We start from the raw sequence: 13,504 nt of genomic DNA, 5'->3' as shown, positions 1-13,504 counted from the left end.
TACCTGGTTAATTTCTCCTAGCAAACTGAAATTGAAAGCTTGGAAGAAAAACAAGTGTATTGTATATTTGTATTAAGTTCATGAGATTTTGAGAAAGAGGTCTTCCAAATGAAAGAGGTGTGTTAAAAAATTGTTTTTGTCTTTCATTTGGTTTTGTTAGCCTTTATATAGCTTAGAAATCAGCGCATGTTTTCATTATTCAAAAACAAAGTTTTAGACAGAATAAAGCTATTAAAAAATGTAAAATTATATTTGGTTACAAAGTAGCAATATTTGGATCATTCTTAGTATACTTGTCTAGTAATTTCCCCTAACATTTCAGGGATTATGTCTAGCATTTTAAGTCTCTCAGACAACCAGAATAGTCATCATAGATTCTGTTCATGCATTTTACTTGCAGGAGAGCTACATTGGCTCTCATATTGACTTGATTATCAGCTTGCTTATAGGTGAGCACATCAGAAAGTAGCAAGTTACGGAGGGTAGAATAGGATAGGAGGAAAATTTGCTTGTTACTGATAGAGACAGTAAAACTATTGCAAAAAATAGACGCAATAGTAATAACTATCATCATTTGTTACCACTGTATACTAAATACTGCTCTACTGTTTTATATCTTTTTTTTTTTAAGATTTTATTTATTTATTCATGAGAGACACAGAGAGAAAGGCAGAGGGGGAAGCAGGCTCCCTGCAGGGATCCTAATGCAGGACTCGATCCCAGGATCACGCCCTGAGCCAAAGGCAGACGCTCAACCACTGAGCCACCCAGACGTCCATGTTTTGTGTCTTTTAATCAAGTTACAAACTTTACAATGTAGGGATCATTTGAATCTCCATCTACAAATGGGGAGACAGGCATAGAGTGTTAATTAGCTGCCCAAAGTTATACTTCGATTTATAACCACAGCTTGCTTTTTGCTAGCTGCTCCTCAAGAACACAAACTCTGTGGTAGCCTGGATGTGTTTCATGTAGGCACAAGTAAAGATCTGCATATTAACAGACATACTTCATTATCTGGAAATTTCTTTCCTTTGGGATATATAACCCAAAATGAGATGATGATAATGTTAATCTTTCTCTTTTGGGGGAGAAGAGGATTTTTTGGGTCACGTCCTTGGCCTATTTTAATCCCTGCAATGCAATCCTAATTTCACATATTCATACAGCTGCTAAAATCATCTTTCATACATAACACACTGATTTTGTCATACTATGTTTTGAGGCTTGCTAGTAGTTTTGTCCCGGCATATGACAGTCCAGAAGGGCAAATCTCATTACTCTTCTTAGAGCTGTTACTGTTATTTATAGTAGTATCCTTTGTAGAGAGAATACTGTCCTATTTCTTTATTATTTTCTTAGAGTGTATGCCTGCATAAAATCGTTGCCTTTTCCCTCTACCTGCATAACTTTTTCCACAGGATATATTTTTGAATATGTGTTCAATAAAATCAATGCAGTAGAGGTACAGATAGATATAAGACGTGGTCCTTATTAAAATCTGAAAGGTAAAACCCTGAAGTTTCCTTATTTCAGTGTTAAATGGACAAAGCAGCAGATAGTTTTGAAGAAAGTTTTGGTAAAAGAATAGTTTTATCAGAGCAGGCCACAAACATAACACACTCATTTCACTGTTTTCAGCTTGTAGAACCCTTCCAGATGTTTTGCCTACGGATATGAAAATATACCCTGAAATAAGTCTTCTAATAAAAATGAGATCTCATTTTTTGCAACTTTTTTAAACCTAATTTTATCATGGTTGTATGTCTAGGTTTGTATATATAGGTCTCCCTTATTTTATGATTGCCTGTGATTCTGTTAGGTGATTACACCATAAATTATTTGGCCACATCTCTGTTATTATAAATCATGCTAGAGTGAACTTCTTGTGCTAGTACTTCTGTATTGTAGATTTTAAACTGTGGACTAGTATATTTTTTACCTTAACAAATTTAAGTTTTAAAATGATTTTTAAATTCTGCCATAGTTTTTAAAGACTTTAATATTACTTTTTTAAAAAAGATTTTATTTATTTAGTCATGAGAGACAGAGAGAGAGAGAGAGAGAGAGGCAGAGACACAGGCAGAGGGAGAAGCAGGCTCCATGCAGGGAGAGAGAGAGAGAGAGGCAGAGACACAGGCAGAGGGAGAAGCAGGCTCCATGCAGGGAGCTCAGTGTGGGACTCGATCCTGGGTCTCCAGGATCACGCCCTGGGCTGAAGGCGGTGCTAAACCGCTGAGTCACCTGGGCTGCCCCCTAATATTACTTTTTAAAAGTAACTTTGCTATAGTAGAGGATTATACACATCATTCTTATGCAGAATACACTGTAGTTTGAACAGATGAAAAATAGAAAGTTGTTTTTATTTTTTTAACCCAGACTGTGGCTGTTTATTTTAGTTGCTGTAGATGGTATTATTTCTGCCAAAGTGTGATGATACAGGTCTGTTAGATATTGTATATAAGGTGACCAGACCCTGCAAATTCTGAAATTTGTATATGGAATCTTATTCTTCACTGTAGGATAAATGTCTCTTATCCTAAGTTAAGGAGAAAGAAGCCTGAGTACAGTTCAAGCCCTTAAAGGAAAAATTGCAGCATTGATTCAATATTGCTATTAGTAAACTGTTAATTAGAAATATCACTTTCTGTGTCAATTCTAAATTTTAAACCCTTTCTCTACAGAAAGTAACTCAGCATATTGGGAATGCATGTGTTAAAAACCTATCATTTTGACATTAGGAGACAAATTAATTTTATTTCTTATATTTCACTTATGTGAATATAAGATTATATACTTAGGTCTGTGAACATCATTAACTTTTATTTCCAAAGAATATTGCTATAAATGGAAGCTTATGTTTTTTGAGAATTTCGGCAGTCTAAAATAGAGAAAACATTAAAATTTTAGAATATGGGAATAACCAATAACATTCACTAGTAATAGAGGACAGTGACATATACTTAAATCATTTATGTCAACTTGTATTTCTGACCCCTTTCTCCTGATCCTTTGTGTACATAAATATTTTAAAGAACAAATTATTGGCAATATATTTTGTTTCTGAGGAGATAGAATGATAGCTACTAACCTAGACTTTCCATGATATTTTATGTATAGCCACTTTTCATTTAAAAAGTCATTTGTGGGACGCATGGGTAGCCCAGTGGTTTGAGTATCTGGCTTTGGCCCAGGGCATGATCCCGGAGTTCACATTGGGCTCCCTGCATGGAGCCTGCTTCTCCCTCTGCCCATCTCTCTCTCTCTTTCTCTCTCTCTCTCTCTCGAGTAAATAATATCTTTTTTTAAAAAAAGTCCTTTGTTAGAAGAATTTAAACAAAAAATATATCAATTGGCATCATTACATAATATTCCTATTAGAAGGAATAGCTTGCCTTTGTGAATACTTCAGAATCCTTTAAAAGAAAGTTGAACGGTGGCCTTAAAATAGTCTAGTAATGTGAAATTGTAAATTGAATTGTGATAATTTTACCTAAGGAGAATTTAGGAAAACATTTTAAAGGTGCCCTTTAATTTAGTGGAATCACTCTAGTTTCATTTTTTTAAGAAAAAACTAACAATTCACAAAGCTTTGAGGATAGGTTTTTTTTTTAACCCTTATTTCTTCTTAGAAAATCCAAGGTAATGGTCCTTTCTGTGGACGTTCAGATACATTGAAAAGGCAAAACTATTTTATATATTGCTTACTAGCCTGTTTGTGGATGTGCTATTTTTGTTTTAGGAGTCACATGATGCATTATTGGAATTTGGGAATAATAACCTACAAATATTGGTTCACGTTACCAAGGAAGGGGTGTGGAAAAACCCAGTTCTTCTTAAAATTCTGTCTCAACAGCCAGTAGAAACAGAAGAAGGTAAGCCTCAAAACTTGACTGACTATATTGAAGGAAGGTTTAGCTCTTAGAGAGTTAGAATTGATTAATGGAATAAAAATTTGTGAATATCACCTGTGTATCTATACCCCTCTCCTTTAAATAGTAAACACTAACCTTAAGCATTTAATGTTTTGCCTGAGGATTCTTGCATTTTTAGGTAGTGTTTTAAATATCCCTTGTACTTACTTTAAAATGTTGCATTGAGTAACAATGTTCAAAGTTCCTGAGATACAAATGAGTAATCTGTTTCTAGTCTTCCTTATATGATAGAACTTTATTGCCCATATGTTGTTCACTGGTTACTACAACTAAGGACCATGAAAAAAATTGCTTTTTGATTTAAACTTATGAAATATTGGAATTTAGCATTTTGTAAAGAAATGCAAAGAATGGAAACTTTTATTTGCAAAATTGTCAGTTTAAGACCAGAAGATTTGTGGGTTTGAATTGATACTTGCATTTTAGACACAAAAAATTATCTCATTTGATACCACCAATTATGATTTCATTTGCTTTAAGGTAGTAGAAAATTAAAAGGATCACATTCTGTTAAATATATATTTCTGGAATAAAAATGAGATTGAGAAGAGTTTTTATACTTTTGGTATGTCTTTAATTTAGGTCTTAAACAGACCATTTGAATATTGATGCCTTAAAATATCCCAGTTAGCTTATTCATTCATCAGGTTTGACAGCCTACTGTATTCACACTGTTTGGTTTTTCTGTATAGTGAGAAGATTGGCAATAAGAGTACTTATTCTTGGTTCCTTCTCTCTGCTATCTACTGCTTATTAGTCACACTGACAAAGGGGAAAAAAGAATAAGAGAAAGAGCTATTTAATAGAAAACGATTGATTTTATTGTTTTCTGTTGAGGTTCCAGTAAATGTCATCCCTTCGTAGATATAAGCAGATGGAGGCTAAAACCACCTTTCTTATTAATAAAAGTTGCTTAGAGGATAGAGCCAAATAGTTTCAGAAGAATCCCAGAATTAGGCAGATCCCAGTCCAGATAGGGCTTGACTAGGGCCAAGAAGAACACTTAACTCTCATACTTTCTAGAGGCAGGCCTAAATAAACTCAAGACAAAAAAGGATAGAGTGGCATTAAAGGTCCCCACTTTATTTTCTCATGATGTACTAATCAAATACATCACCCTACCTCAGGAGTAAACCGCAATTTCTTTTTACATAGAAAAATATCAAGAGATGAGGAGAAGCACCCTTCACCTGATAACCTTGTGGTATTCTGTCTATTCAAAGATTAATTAAGGCCCCACTATCTATAAGATTCTGAATGGGTACAGAACACCTACATATCTAAGGGATTATTCTGTGAACTATCATATAAGTGATGGGTAGCCTATATAGTCTGCCTATTTTCTCAGTTACTCTTACCCTAATTTCAGGTCAGGAGATTAGGAAACTTCCTTTATGGCTCCACTGCCCTTATAGCCCAGGTTTTAACATATATTTGAAACTAGAAAGCAGTGACCATCGTCTTATTGATGAGTGTTTTGGGGCATTTCTGCTGGGCATAGTCAGCAGGAAATAGTAGGTTCTCCCACCCAGGTTTTAGCCCAGATACTGAAGGCCTTTCCACCTCAGGCCACCCCAGCATCCTATCACAGAAGATGGGGATGGTGAGACCAAGCCCAGCTAAGGCTACACTGGTGGTTCCCATCCTGACCCCCATGACTCACGGAACCACTCCTCCCCACAGTAGTGATGGCAGTAGCCACCTGGATCCAGGCAGCTCACAGACCAGGAGACTTCAGCCCACTGACAACAGTGGGGACCCTCCCCACATGCCATTATAGAGTGATTCTAACTCCAACTCAAAAACACCCAGAGCTACCATTTGGTATCTGCTAGTTTTTCCAATTGACCTCTACCCCTTCCAGCACCCTTCTCCCCTTACTTTGCCATAACTTGTGACATCAAAACAATGGCTTTTCCCCCCTTTTCCTTGAGACTCAGGAGGGCCAAAGCCATAGCCTTTTTTTTTTTTTGCTTTTTTCTTTTCCCTCTCTCCCCTACCAATGGTTGTAAGAGAGTTCCATCCTTGTTTAGAGTCACTAACTCCTTTCCCTAAATGAGGCTGACAAGGAACCAGCTCCTATACCTCCTTCCAGTTGTTTTTATTTCCCACTCCAGTTTGTTTTTTGTGTCCCTTAAACCATCTACCTCTGAAGCCATTTTGTGGCTTGTCATGTGCCACTTGACCCTCTAGTAAAAACAAAAATGGGCTTTCCTATTAAAAAAGAAAGAAAAAGGGCTTTAAAAAAAAAAAAAGATTTTATTTATTCAGGAGACATGGAGAGAGAGAGAGGCAGAGACACAGACAGAGGGAGAAGCAGGCCTCATGGAGGGAGCCCAGTGTGGGACTCGATCCCGGGTCTCCAGGATCATGCCCCGGGCCAAAGGTGGGCACCAAACTGCTGAGCCACCAGGGATCCCCAAAAGGGCTGTTTTTAACTGGACCTTAAATGTTACCATTTTTTATACAATGTAGTATACACAAGGTAAACTGTTGTGATGTTTGCAATTTATTTTTAAATAGCTCAGGAAAAGAAAAGCTAAGTAAAAGGACAAAAACGGTTCAATTGTTGAATCTAGATGGAAGAAAGAATATATAATTAAAAATTATTTTGTAGTGGGGTGCCTGGGTGGCACAGTCAGTTGAGCATCTGACTCTTGGTTTTGGCTCAGGTGGTGATCTTGGGGTCATGGAATTGAGCCCTGCATAGGGCCCCATGCTTAGCAGCATGGGCTTGGGCTTCTCTCTCTCTCTCTCCCTTTGCCCCTCCCACTTGTACATACTCTTTCTCTCTAAAATAAATAAATGAAAAAAAATTTTAAAGTACTAAAATGACAGAAAGGATACAGGATTTCCTGCCCAGGATTTCCTTTTTAAAAACAAAGTTGAGGGGCACCTGAGTGTCACAGTCAGTTAAGCATCTCACTCTTGGTTTCAACTCAGGTTGTGGTCTCAGAGTTGTAAGATGAACCCACATTGAGTTCCATGCTTACTGCAGAGTCTACTTGAGATTTTTCTCTCCCTCTTCCTCTGCCCCTTCTGCTTGCGCTTCTTTATTTCTAAAATAAATAAAATAAATCTTTCAAAAATTGAATAAATAAAAAACAAAGTTAAGATACATAACTTGAAATGAATTTTAAAATTCAAGATTGGGGGCAGCCCGGGTGGCTCAGTGGTTTAGTGCCTCCTTCAGCCCAGGTTGTGATCCTGGAGACCCAGAATCGATTCCCATGTCAGGCTCCCTGAGTGGAGCCTACTTCTCCCTCTGCCTGTGTCTCGGCCTCTCTCTCTCTGCTTCTGTGTCTCTCATGAATAAATAAATAAAATCTTTAAAAAAATAAAATAAAATGCAAGATTGGGGCGCCTGGTGGCACAGTTAGTTAAGTGTCCAACTCTTGTTTCAGCTGAGGTCTTGACCTCAGGGTCATGATATTGAGCCCTGCATTGGGCTCTGTGCTCAGCGAGGAGTCTGCTTGAGACTCTTTCTTCCCCTGCCCCTCCCTCTATGTGCATGCAGTCTTTCTCGTCCTCTCTCAAATAAATCTTAAAAAATAAATGAAATGCAAGATTGGTTTGTGTGTTAATTGATACAGGGACACCTGGGTGGCTCAGTGGTTGGGCACCTGCCTGCGGCACAGGTCGTGATCCTGGGATCCAGGATCGAGTCCCATATCGGGCTCCCTGCGAGGAGCCTGCTTCTCCCTCTGCCTGTGTCTCTGCATCTCTCTCAGTCTGTGTCTCATGAATAAATAAATAAATATTTTAAAAAATAATAGTAATTAAAAAAATAAAAGTTGATAGAGTTGTGTAACTTGTTCTAGTATATTGGGTAAAGTAGAAATAATAGCTACAATTTAGAGTTCATTATGTTGTAACCACCATGTTAATGCTTTTCATATCTCATTTAGTCCATAAACCAGGAAGAGATTACACATGCCCAAGGCCACATAGTTAAAATAGGGAGGCAGAATTTGAGCCCAGGTGAAGAGGTTTTAAAATTTTTTTTTAAGCTTTTATTTATTTATTCATGAGGGACACAGAGAAAGAGGCAGAGGGAGAAGCAGGCTCCATGCAGGGAGCCCGATGTGGGACCCAATCCTGGGACTCCAGGATTATGCCCTGAGCTGAAGGCAGAGCTCAACTGCTGAGCCACCTAAGTGTCCTGAGATACTAAAAATTTTTGACTGAAGAGTGATAACCACTCAGCTGCTAAATATATGGTTTTATTAAACCCTTCTAATATGTAAGGCATCGTGCTTACTGCTGTAGGGAACACAGAAGTTAACAAGATGTGGTATTTGTTTACAAATTGTTGATGGTGTAGTAAGGGAGATGACAGAAACAAATAGCAGCAGCTAGTATTGAGCATTTACTCTGTGCCTGGCTCTGTACTAAGTATCTTATCTGCATTACTGGTATTTCATTTATGATTCCTTCAGCTCTGTGAGGTGGATATTACTAACTTTTTTTTTTTTTATAGATAAAGAAACTTGAGGCTCAGAGAGGTCAGTTAATTTGCCCAAGGGTCTCACAGCTAGTATGTGCCAGTCATAATTCAGCCTCATATTAGTGATTCCAAAACCTGAGATCTTAACCTCTTTAAACTGTAATCCTTTATTCCTATGGTTAAAGAGAAAATAAGTGTGGTGAAAGAAGTAAAATGCTGTGAAAATTTAGAAGAGAGTGGCTTGTATAGATACATACCTGTACTTATGGTGGGATTTGTGACTCTGCTTAACCTGGTAGGACAGATAAACAGCAGAATCTGATGTTGGGTAGGATAGGATATTGGGGTGACAGATGTGGCAGGAAGTAGGATGGAAGAATTAGATTGGAGAGTTTAAAGAATCGCTAGGATACAATAAGGATATAATAATAATTGAGGGACAGAGTTGGCAAGGAAGTATAATGCCAAAATTTTTCTGTATGATTAAGAGAATACCATTACTGAAAATAGAAGTAAGGAATAAGGAGATATTTGAGTGGGAGATATGATTATGAGTTCATTTTGTGGAATTTAGGGTCTGTGGGACTAAAATAGAAAAATCTAAGTGAAAGTGATCTGTTTTCTGTACATACTTTTTGACCTTGACTAGCTATTAGAGTACCTATGGAATTTATTTTATTTTTTAAAAGATTTTATTTATTCATTTGAGATACATGCGTGCGCGCACACACACAGCATTAGCAGGGAAGAGTGGCAGAGAGAGAAGCAGACTCCCTGCTGAGCCAGGAGCCCAACATGGGGATCGATTCCAGGACGTGGAGATCCGACCTAAGCCGAAGGCAGACACTTAACCATCTGAGCTACCCAGGCACCCCTAGAGTATCTATGGAACTTAAAACCAACACACACATTCACTCCCTCCCCCCATTCCAGCTCCAGGCTTCACCTGCTAAACCAAAATCTGCAGAGTTGAAGCTCTAGAATCTAGACCCTTTGAAGTACCACAGGAAATGAGCACCTTCTTGCCTATATAGAATGAATTATATTTAGTGGGGGAAAAAATAGGTCCTCTGTACTCAAAATATTTCTGGAATGATAAATAAGAAATTGGAAAGTTACTGTTTTTTAAGAGGAAGACTGGAAGAATGGAGTTAGGGCAGAAAGGAGACAATGTAATTGTACACCTTTTTGGGCTTTTTGCATTTTGTGTCATGAGCATATGCAGTATTACCTGTTTTTGAAAAAATTTTAAAAGCTTTATAAACAATAGCCAAACTGTGGAATGAGCCCAGCTGTCCACCGACTGAAGAATGGATAAAGAAGATTGTGTGTGTGTGTGTAAAATGAAATATTACTCAGCCATCAAAAAGATTGAAATCTTGCCATTTGCAACAATGTGGATGGAACTAGTGTACTCTGCTAAGCAAAATAAGTCAGAGAAGACAAATACCATTCATTCATGTGTGAAATTTAAGAAACAAAACATATCAATCTGAGGGTGGGGGGTAACGGGGGCTATCAAACCATAAGAGACTTAACCATAGAGAACAAAATGAGGATTGATGGAGGGAGGTGGGTGGAAGATGGGCTAAATGGGTGATGAGTTTTAAGGAGGGCACTTATGAGGAGCACTGGGTGTTGTATATAAGTGATGAACCACTGAATTCTCTTGAAATCAATATTGCACTGTATGTTAACTAGCTAGAATTTAAATTTTTTGAAAAAATGAAAAACTGTACAGTTCTGCAATTAAGACTGAGCCAATGGTTTATCCTCCCTGAGTTCAGTGATTTATTATTAATATTAATGATTTCTACTCCATGTATAGCCTGTAGACATAGCAGCGTGGGCATCATCTGAGAGGCTTGTTAGAAAAGCAAAATCTCAGGTCCCATTTCAGACCTACTGAATTAGAACCTGCATTTTAAAAGGATACTCATGGTTATTTAGAAGGCACTTTCAAGTTTGAGAAACACTCTTTTAGATGAAACACTTAAAGCAGTTTGTTTGTTCATGACTTGTCTTAGCATACAGTATTCTCACCTCTGTTTTTTAAATAATGGTATATAATGACGTCACATATTGAGTATCTGTTATTCGTAAATCTAGGGATTGTCTGGAACACTGTAAAAGTCAGTGCTTGGGTGCTTAATATTTAGTAGTGCTCAGAGCAGCATTTTCCAAAGTGTGTACTGAACCAGGAACATATATTTTACATTGTACTAATAATATGTGTAAAAGGGTTCTCTGGTCAAATCAGTTTGGGAGACATTGGGTTAAATAAAAGTGAACAGTTTTCTTTATTGCAGGACTGTTCAGAGATTTGACCAAGGAATCCTTTTTTTTTCTAGGACTATCTCTCAGGTCTTTTGGTCGGTGGAACACACTTTGAGAAATTCCTGGTTTAGAGGAAAGAACACCACTGGCTTTGGAATCCTTGGCAAGTTACCTAATTTCTCTGAATATTAATTTTCCTAACCTTAAAGTGGGGATAATAATACTTGCCTTGGTGGTGGTGTGAAGAATAAATGAAAGGTATATTAGAAACACTCAGCCTAAAGCTTGGTACCTCATAAAAGTGTTCAAGTGGTAGTTGTTAATATTACATAGGTTACGTCTTTTTCTTGCACTTAACGCTTATGGTTCATTTCTGTATTCCTTAATATCCTTATCAGAAAGTGAGGGAAGAGAAAGTCAAATAATTAATTTTGATAAAATGTTAGTAGTTTTATGAAGAGGTTTGGTGTTCAGAATAAAACTACTAAAGTAATGTGGGAATCATTAGCAAATTTAGTTTATTTTGCTCTCTGCTCTATTAGATGAATATTGAGATCAGAATAAACTTCCCAAGTTATATCAACTGAATGTTTATTCACTAAAAACGAACCAACAACAAAAGATACCAAACTTGCATTTTAACCTTGACATGTTATGAGGTATGTTACCAGATTTTTATTTTTCTTCTTTTCTAGTCAATAAATTGATTGCACAAGAAGGACCTTCCTTTCTACAAATGCGAATAAAACATTTGTTGAAATCTAACTGCATTCCTCAGGCCACTGCTTTATCAAAACTATGTGCAGAATCTAAAGAAATTTCAAATGTGTCGTCTTTTCAGCAAGCCTATATCACATGCTTATGTTCCATTCTCCCTAATGAAGATGCTATTAAGGAGGTGAGTAAAGCAAATTACTATGAATTTAATAGATTTTTATAAATGTCATATGGCAGGATGAAAACCAAGACTTTTTTTTTCTGACTACTGAAAAGTACCATTTTAATTGCATATAGCTGTTCAACAGATTGAGTATAAAGTTGTCCTGTAGGTGGATTTGAAAAGTAGATAATTAAAAAATATACAGATGGGTATTTATGTGTTTGGGCAATGGTTTGCTTTGAAATCTTCAAATGTGAAAGCTTTTGTTTTTAAGTAATGCTTTCTTGTATTTGGGAAACGCAGGAATTATTAATACTGACATCAAGAGATAAACTAAAGAGAATGGCACTTAGCTTAAGTTACTTCATACATACTGTCATACATACTGTAAGCAGAGAAGTACAGAGCTTTAGAACCCAGAAATACATTTTGAACTCTTATTAAATGGATAAGCTGGACACCCTGGAAAATAATAAAGCAGTTGAGTCTTTTTTAAAAACTATTTTATGAGTCAAAAATGTGTTTTTTCTTTAAAAAAGTTGGAGCTTGCTTTCTCTAATAGTTTTTGATAAATTATACAGAGAAAGATGAGGAATTCCTAGTATATTCCATCATCTACCTGTAATCTCTAAGATTGTAATCTCTAAGAAAATCCATCTGGTACATGGATTTTCATTTTACCTCTACACTGACCTTTTCTTATGAAGGTAAGAATCCCAAGGATTTGGTTTTATGCTGTAATAATTCTTAAACTTTAATGACAATTTCAATTTACAGTTTTATTTATAGTTTCCTACTCCAAATGCAACTCTGTCTTTCTACCTCTCTCACTGCAGGACCAAGAATCTGTTGATCCTATCACCTTTTCACTCTCCCTCATCCTTCTCATGTATTCATTTCCCTCCTTACTTTGCTTTTCCATAATCAATATTATCACTTCTTTAGTTTCTCTACTGTCTCTCCCTTAATTGTACTTACTTGACTAATCAGCATCCTGATTATCCCTGAATCTTTACCTACTCCATATCTTTACCTGCACCAGTAGGGTCAAACTTGGGTGGAGGAAACCAGCCTACCGATTTCACTTGAAATCAGTCACACTAAATTTTTTTTTAGGCCTTTCACTTTCCACTTTTGTAGATTACTATTTCATAGTTTGTCCTTTCTCTTCAAACTTACAATGTCTTGTGCCCTATCGCCCTATCTACTGATGAACTTTCTCCCTATTTCTCTGAGGAAATTCAGGCAGTTAGGAGAGAATTTCTGTAAGCTGCTTCCATGACATCTGTTCATCTATTTGTATCAGTGCATGCACTCCTTTGCTTCCATTACTAAGGATAATGGTATCTGTTCTCCCACCTAAGCAATCCCCTTGACTTCACTATCACATCCCATCTGCTCTCACCCTCTCAGAGGTAATGCTACAGTACTTCTTTTCTCTACTGCATCATAAGTTGCCCCTCTGCTGTAACCATCCTGTCAGCATTTATGCTGTTATTTCTTTTATCTTTAAAAAGGAAATTTTTAGATTCCACTTCCCTTCCAGTGATTCCTCCCCCTCCCCGCATTTTTCTCCTGGTCTTTCAGCCTAATTTCTTAAATGAATTGTGTGAATTTATTGTTCTAACATTTTTCTCTTTGAACACATTGTTTTAAAGATTGCTTTTTAAAGATCTTATTTATTCATGAGAGACACAGAAAGAGAGGCAGAGATGTAGGCAGAGGGAGAAGCAGGCTTCCTGCAGGAGTCCTGACTCAAGACTCAATCCGAGGACCCCAGGATCATGACCTGAGCCGAAGGCAGACACTCAACTACTGAGCCACCCAGGTGTCCCCCCTTTTCCTGAGCACATTGTCCATTGCAATATGGCATTCACCCTGCCAGTCCACCACATCACTAAATCCAATGATGATTTCTCAGTTTTCATCTAACTCAATCTGACGTCTTTTAAACTTTAACAGTTT

General features: G+C 37.0%; 1 protein-coding gene across 2 annotated transcripts in view; it reads left to right on the top strand.

The window, feature by feature from the left end:
* RLF (RLF zinc finger) overlaps positions 1 to 13,504 on the top strand; it is a 91,997-nt gene that overhangs the window by 35,087 nt on the left and 43,406 nt on the right. The window contains exons 4-5 of one of the 2 annotated variants that reach the window (XM_038557761.1): positions 3,743 to 3,875; positions 11,355 to 11,557. In XM_038557761.1, coding sequence (XP_038413689.1) covers positions 3,743 to 3,875; positions 11,355 to 11,557 — 336 coding nt within the window. The remainder of the gene's footprint in view (positions 1 to 3,742; positions 3,876 to 11,354; positions 11,558 to 13,504) is intronic. The other variant, XM_038557762.1, reaches the window with a different exon arrangement.

This window comes from Canis lupus, chromosome 15, assembly GCF_011100685.1.
Source record: "Canis lupus familiaris isolate Mischka breed German Shepherd chromosome 15, alternate assembly UU_Cfam_GSD_1.0, whole genome shotgun sequence".
NCBI lineage: Eukaryota > Metazoa > Chordata > Mammalia > Carnivora > Canidae > Canis > Canis lupus.
The sequence above is the reverse complement of the archived record's forward strand: the minus strand, read 5'-3'. Positions and strand labels throughout refer to the sequence as shown.